Below are 7684 nucleotides of genomic sequence, written 5' to 3'. Positions count from 1 at the left end.
TAGTACCACCGTATTTCTCTCTCAAATATGTCCAGATGTCTTGAGCAGTCGGGAACTGCTCACACTCATGTATGAGATCATCCTTCACAGAACTTACCAAAATTGCACGAGCAGTGGAACTTTTTTTTTCCATGTCTGGTAAGTTTCTTGATCCCTTATTTGTTGAGAAGTTTGACCCACCCCTGGGTCTTCCATCACGTGGTTAATGCCCTCAAGGCAATCCTGTTCCTCTAGCACGTACCAAATTTTATGGCGCCAAGTGTTATAGTTATCGCCATTCAATTTGTCACCTTTATTTAGGTCAGTTATGATATTCTTAAATGCCATGGTCTGTCAAATTATTAGAGACAATCATATAAATGTCCATTTATGCACACATCATTTTGCGCTCATGCAAATTAAGTTTTATGATAATTTCACATTAGACACGGAGTCGAAAGTTCACTAAGTTCCCAATCATCATCCATTATCCTAATGTTACATTATCACAAAATTAATTTCATAGCGTAAAATCACAAGTTCTAAGTCAGAATAATTTAAACTCTTTCACCCTTAGAACTTTCACTAAAGTAAAAGATTGATCATATACAAAATTAGTAAGACATTTTGAATAAATCTGCCATATATGAAACATATACATTAATATCAAAATGTCAAATAGGTACATTCGATCATATTAAACATCTTTAAACAACTACTAAACATGAGAAATAAAATTTCACATTCTTCGATGATTTTGAACTAACCATACATATCTAAATTAATCACAAAATTCTCATTTTCCGAATTCCATTTTCTCTACAAGATCCTGACCAAATAACTGTAGCATAGAGATGATGAATTATCCAAAACTTCAATAGCAACATCATGCCAATATTTAGGAAGCGTCCTCCTTAGATGATACATACTTTCCACTTCACATATATGCTGTCCCAAATGTATCACTCGACGCATCGCTTCAAGATATTTTATGTGTTGTACTAGGTTATGTCGCGGATCCATTTCATAGTTTCTATAAGCACGTAGTTTTTCAACATGTTCCACAGCCCGTGCTCCACTAGCTGCTTCTCTAAGGATGCTAAAAACGCGTGTTAATCCAGCCATATCTGATCAAGCACAATAAATTGAGAAACTAGTCACAATGGATCGCATAACCTAATCAAGATCCACCACTCATGAATGTATAGAAAATGTGGTATATCAAATACTTTCGAAGTATTTTTCATTTAAAAAAAATGAGAACACAAAAAAAGGGCTCCCACAAGGCAAATACCACTTAACAACACTTAACAAAAATATTCTTGATTTTTTTTTTAAATTTTAGGATTTAATCAAGTCCCAAAATATTGTATATATAAATATTTTTGATTATCTGAAAATTATTTTAATTACATAAAAAAATCAAGAATATTCGAGGGACCAATTTGTAATCTTTTAAATTGAATTTGGAATAATCAATTTCCAAAAAAATATCATTTTGGGACCAACAAACAACTTTTCAAATTGATATTGGAATAAACATCATTAAAAAGTGTTGGGAATAAAAATTGTATTTTGTAAGATTTGAGGGACCAACATGCAATTTTCCAAATTACATTAGGAATATTTAACATTCAAAAGTTTGAGGACCAACATGCAACTTTTTTAAAATTGGAATTTGGAATTCCCACCCTCTGCTACAGTTTCAGTTTCAGTTTTTTTTAATATTTTTTTGGGTTACTGTTCATTGTCCTTTAAAAAAAAAGAAGCATTTTTTTCTTCAGATTTCTAGTGAAACTTCGGAGGGCCATAGCTTCCTCAATTCAAGGCCAAATTTTATATTCTTTATATCATTGGAAAGTTTTCGAGAAGATCTATCCAACCATATAAAATAGGTAGCGTGAAACTTAACGTGCAAGAAATTATCATGTGATGATGTTTCGATTTTCTCAACTAGGGTTCGATTTTTCTCCCAAAATACAAATCCAAATGAAATGAAAATTTTTCAGACATGTTCTCCGTAACATCATGAACATACAGTATAAATTATCAAAATTCTCCATTAACGACATTCAAGGTTTCAAAGAAAATGGGAATTCATGCATTTCATTCATTCTAAATCATTTACAGCATATATTTAAGCAAAAAAAACAACATACTTAGGCTCTGATACCATTCTAAAACATGCTTTCATGCTTTTAACCGAATTTAAGTTGTGAAACTTACTTAAAAATCTCAAAAACAAGGTTGAATTTCTTGCCTATTGATTGCTTTCCTCCAACACCGCACTGTACCCGCTTCTTGGTCAAAACTTGATCACCAAGGAAGAAGTTTATTGTTCACAATCCAAGAACCCAATTAGAGATGTAATTTTCCCAAAAATCAAGCCTTCACCCGCATCCAATTTTTACACCTTGAAAGAACCCGAATTTTTGAATATCTTGTGTAGTTTTTCTTGTTGTTGGTTGAGTGGATGCTTATTGGAGAGTTATAGATTAAGGGAGTTAATTTTCAACTCCTCCCTCTAATAATCATTTCCATGCAAACTGGGTCGGGTCGAGCGACCCGTTTTCTTCCAACAACAACTCTGTCCTCGTGTTAATTTTTGGCCAAATGTATGAAAATTTATTTGCATTATTTTCATATTATTGCGCATGGGTAATTACAATTATAATTTATTTTTCCAATTCTTAGGAAAGTTTTACAAAGAAAAAAAATTGTAAATGAACTCTACAACTCAAAGGTCTAACTATTAGAGTTCGATTCAGATATGAAAAAATCTTAGGTTTCCTTATCAGAGTTGTGACAAGCTACAATTTTCTGAAGCAGAACACAAATTTTATAAGGCCCATGTTTGATATTCATTAAAATCAGATTTTGATAAAAGTTAATGATGTGTGTTGAAAATTGTGAGTCTCATAAAATATATGGTTAAAATTAATTTTTAATTTTGACTTTAATAAAAAATGTAGATTATAAATTCTATCAAATTGGGGAGAAAGGAAATATATAACTGCATGAAAATCTAAGAATTTGGAAAATATGGAAAGCTCTCAACTATCTATAATTCCAATAATGGGTATTGAAATTTTTGGAGGACGAAACAACATCTATAAAGCTAAAAGAACATAATTAAAAGAAAGGTAGGGCATTATTGAAAGAAAAATCGGAGATGCAGAGAAAAAGGGGATTTCCGGAAAACTTGGGGCTAGATTGTTTCAATTGAAGAAAAAAAATTTTAAATTGGGATGTTTCTGTTGATATATCAAAATAATTAAACAAAATATTATTTACCTCATTCAAACAATGTGGAATAATGTTTGATCTAATCCAATTCAGTTTCACAAATAAAAAATTATCACACCCTGATCTTGACATTCAAGCACGAATGCTTTAAGCGCTTCGACGGCTGATAGTAGTTATCTCCTTGTTCAGCCTTTCAAAGTAAACTCTCGAAGTCCTACTGTATTATGCTTCGATTTGACAAAATTGTAAAGATGAATATTAGGAATTTCACGAAATGTAGGAATTATAATGAACATTAGTTATGGATGTACGATTGAAATTAACGTTTGATCGACTCAATTTATAAGTCATTATAAATTTGTATATAGATGGAGGCTAAATTTTTTGTAAAAACGATTATTTAACCTGTATTTTCGTTCAAAAATTAAAAGGAAAAGATTCGTTTTGTTAAAAAGGACAAATCTACCATATTTTATAGGCCTATGAATAACAAAGTGTGTTTTATTTTGAATGCATTCTATCTAATTTTCAAAAATATATAGTTTCCAACTTCCAACTTATGATTTAGAATTATGAAGGAAAAATGTAAAATAAAAAAATAATAATTATGGAGGAAAAGCACGTAAATAGTCCCTATTATTTCATTTTTGTCACTGACTTCCTCAACCTATTAGTTCTGTACGCTAGTAGTCCTCCTAGATAGTTTCATTCCATGCTCGCCATTAAAATTTCAAGTAATGTGTGCATTGCATAGTTATAAAAGTGAATTTTCAAAGAATTAATTGGGAAACAATATTCAAATAAAAATATAAGGCATAATAGTAAAAGTTCATTGCTTCATCCATGTTTACCTCATTTTGCAAGGATTAATGAACCTTGGCTTGTGTTTATTATTTGTTTATAAATTCAAACTATTTTTTATTCGTATATTTTGAGGAATTCAGAAATATTATTTATGTATTCAACATTTATTTCTATCTATTTATAATTTAGAGTGTAGGGTGAAGACCCCTCGAACGTTCCTTGAGTTGATGTCACTGGAACATCTAACGTGACGATGTGCTTTAGCAAGTCTTCTCTCAAAGTTGTTGTTCATTGAGTCCCTTTGTCGTCTTTCTCTTGATATCGCATGCGGAGGTGGACTAGTTTACTTCAATTCAATCTTTAGAGATGATTTCGATTGTACAATTCAAGATGTCGATAATTAATGTTCCAAAAGCATTCTATCTTTAAATTATGAAACACTCCCCCAAACACGCTTTAATTATTATCAACATAATCCAAACACACCAACCAAGCGGTTCAAGCTTCTAAACTATTATTTTCAACAAGAAAAAGATACACTTTTTATACACATCTAATCACAATTATTAAAATTTGATATCAATGATTGGATCAAAATTTGAACAATTTGAACATGAGCAATTATTCGAAAAAGAATTTACATCATATTTGACAAAATGAGTAAATTTTATCAATTATATTATCTAATACAGTTCAATACAAGGCATGAAAGCATTAACATCTTCTCGTTTGGACCTATTTATCAGCCATTATTTGGGGAATAAAACAATGAAACAAGTGCAATATAGTAGCCATGATATAAATTAGTAGTCCTAAACCCACTAATACAGCCAATACTGCAACCGCAAATACTGACTCTCCTCCACAAGAAATTACTCCCAACTTCACTTGAATAGCATACGAAATCGAAACTATCAACGAAAGGCATCCCACCACCGATCCCACGGCGGAGCCTAACAACCCGAATTTCAATGCAGAAGAGTTAATATCAGCTTTAAGATGTTCTATTGGATCTAAACTGTTGAGCGAGTTGATTGTCAATTTGAGACTTTGTGCTATGAGCGAGGAAAATAGAAACGAACTGAAGGAAACAATTTCAGAAACTATAAGTCTTCTGACCGTTTCGATGCCGACGTGACACGACTGCGTGTTCCCGACGATATGGGCTTTGGGCACAGTGAAGGAGAAGCCGATGAAGATTGCGATGGTGAAGAGTGAATTTACATTCACTATGCTATCGATGGCTGTCACGTGGATGCTCGTCCTGGAACTCGGCTGTGTGGAGGTTGAGTTGGCTCTATCAAGACGTACAACATTTTTATGTTAGTATAGTCTAATATTATTAACACTCATATGTCAACTCGCACAAAGAGGGAATAGACAACTTGTTACATGTCAGAATTCGACCGTCTCTAAATTTTAAATGAAGCGATTCAACAATATTAACGACAACACACTTATGCAATATATATATATATATATATATATAGAGAGAGAGAGACAGAGAGAGAGTACCCGTCCATGATTGAATTAACTCGACTAATACCAGTAAGCTATAAGGAAGAGTGCACGAGACAAACGATTTTTCATCGACGATTTATTTTGATAGTTTTTGTCTGCATACAAAATCTTGAGGACTAAACGGACAACATAATCCATATATCTGAAAGGCCTACCTTTCATTCTATTAAGTTCAACCTCCACTTGCTCTGGATGTGGCATTTACTATTCTTGACCCTAGCTGCATTTAGATCTTCGAGACTTGTTTTGATCAAGTCCACAAATTTTTTCTAGAATATGAAAAGACCTTAGAAAGTCTCGATCTGGTTGGCTGTCTTATTAACTTATTATCTAATTTTGACAGCAATACAACATTAAAATTTAATGCTGCCTAGTGTTATCTCTTTACTCCCTGTTCGATTTTAGCTAAAATATTGATTTTTATTATATTTTGATAAAAGTCGATGAAATAGGTGATTAAAAAGTTGTTAAAATATGTGGATCTCAAGAAATGTGTGGTCGAGAATGATATGGAAAAAATGAATTTTAGGAATCCAAAGATGTGTTTAATGTGTTGTTATACACGCAACCAGCATTTAGATTTAAATCTTGAATTTTTTTCCACGAAAAACCCTATTGAGAAAATTACGAATTCATATATGCAAATTCACTATCAAGAAAATGTTACAGAGACAAAATGCAGAAGCAATTAATTAAAAGAGGAAACTTCTTCTTCTCATATTATTATTATTATTATTTGCAAGGCTGCAGGCACTGTTATGGAGAAGCCGATGAATATTAATTGCCAGGTTGAAGAGCAAGTTTACGTTCACTATACCATCAAGGGCCATTACGTGGACGCTTGAACATCACTGCGGTGGAGGGTTGTGTCGTGGTAGGTTTTGTGTGTCCGTAGAAACTTTTGACTATTATTGTGACTCAATTCTGTTTAGACTGTTGGGAAAACACCTCTCAATGAATGCCCAAAGATCAAACTAATTTGGCAAAGTGAAAATTTTCAATATGCTTGAAGAACAAGAAAATGAAGAAGAAATGAATTCCAATGGAATATATGATAATCAATGTGTTTGGATTACTTGAACAAGCCTCAAGTTAATCCCAAGAAAGAAAAATAACTTAGAATTTGTACCCAATATGTGCTCATGCCCAAATGCGACGTTAGGACGCCAGGGGTAGAGGATAGGATGGCCTTTGCTCGGGATGGAGAGTTCGTGATTTTTAGGGACTCACTTAAGGGGGGATTTTGATGGCCTCTGCATCCCTTTTTTGTGGCCCTATTGGTCGAGCATAATATGAGCCCTGGTCAGCTCGTGCCAAATGGGTGGAGGATGCTTACCTATTTCTTTATAGCCTGTAGATACCTAGGAATTAACCCATACGTTGATCTCTGTAGGATGGTGTTCGACCTGAAACAGCTTCCTCAATATACTTGTTTTGCCTATCTTTCATCCCGAGGAGGATTTAGATTACCGAGGATGCCTAGTTCTTTAAAAGGTTGGAAAGAAAAGTGGTTTTATGTCATACCTCAGGATAGCGACCTTCCTTTTAGCCCTAGGTGGGTTTTGCCCGACACTCCTCGATTTTGTGAAGGCCAGGCCTATTTTGAATCTTTAGAGAGGCATAGGGTAATGTTAGAGAACCTCGAGCCTCTTGTATATGATATAGATGACATCCTCGGGGATGACGTTCTCGATCTCGCGGATGTGAAGGGCACTGAGGGTAGGACCTTTTTGCCTTCCTCTTTACTGATCTGTCCTTGAACTTATAATTGTGCTCGTTCTAATGACTTGCTCTTTTTTGCAGAGATGACTTTTGATCCTTCAGCCCTCAGACAGGCCGTGACCAAAAAGTCAAAGGCCCCTCAAGCTCGAGCTCCAGGGCAGAAGAGAGGGAAGAAGAGAGCTCGGGACCCAGGCCCCGAGAATATCAGAAGTGGGCCTGGGGAAACTTCTGCCCGGGGACATACTCCGACCACACAGGCCACTGAGACTCCTACTGGTCCACCTCGATCACATCCTCGGCCAAGGAGTACTCCCGAGGTAGTTGACCTCTATGATGAGGTTAGGCCTATGCCCTCTTTCCAGAATCAGGAGCCTGACTGGTGTCCTCTGGTGTCAAGCATCGTGGACAAGTA

General features: G+C 34.5%; 1 protein-coding gene across 1 annotated transcript; it reads right to left on the bottom strand.

The window, feature by feature from the left end:
- Window positions 1-4676: 4676 nt before the first annotated feature.
- LOC111371195 lies at window positions 4677-5758 on the bottom strand. Its single transcript, XM_022993096.1, has 2 exons — window positions 5545-5758; window positions 4677-5326 (listed from the first exon to the last, which is right to left on the bottom strand). The coding sequence occupies exons 1-2, from the start codon at window positions 5550-5552 to the stop codon at window positions 4765-4767; spliced, it is 570 nt and encodes a 189-aa protein (XP_022848864.1). The 5' UTR covers window positions 5553-5758; the 3' UTR covers window positions 4677-4764.
- Window positions 5759-7684: the final 1926 nt, after the last annotated feature.

Source organism: Olea europaea, chromosome 22, assembly GCF_002742605.1.
Source record: "Olea europaea var. sylvestris chromosome 22, O_europaea_v1, whole genome shotgun sequence".
Lineage (NCBI taxonomy): Eukaryota > Viridiplantae > Streptophyta > Magnoliopsida > Lamiales > Oleaceae > Olea > Olea europaea.
Note: the sequence above shows the minus strand (reverse complement) of the source record. Positions and strands in the feature narration are given on the sequence as shown.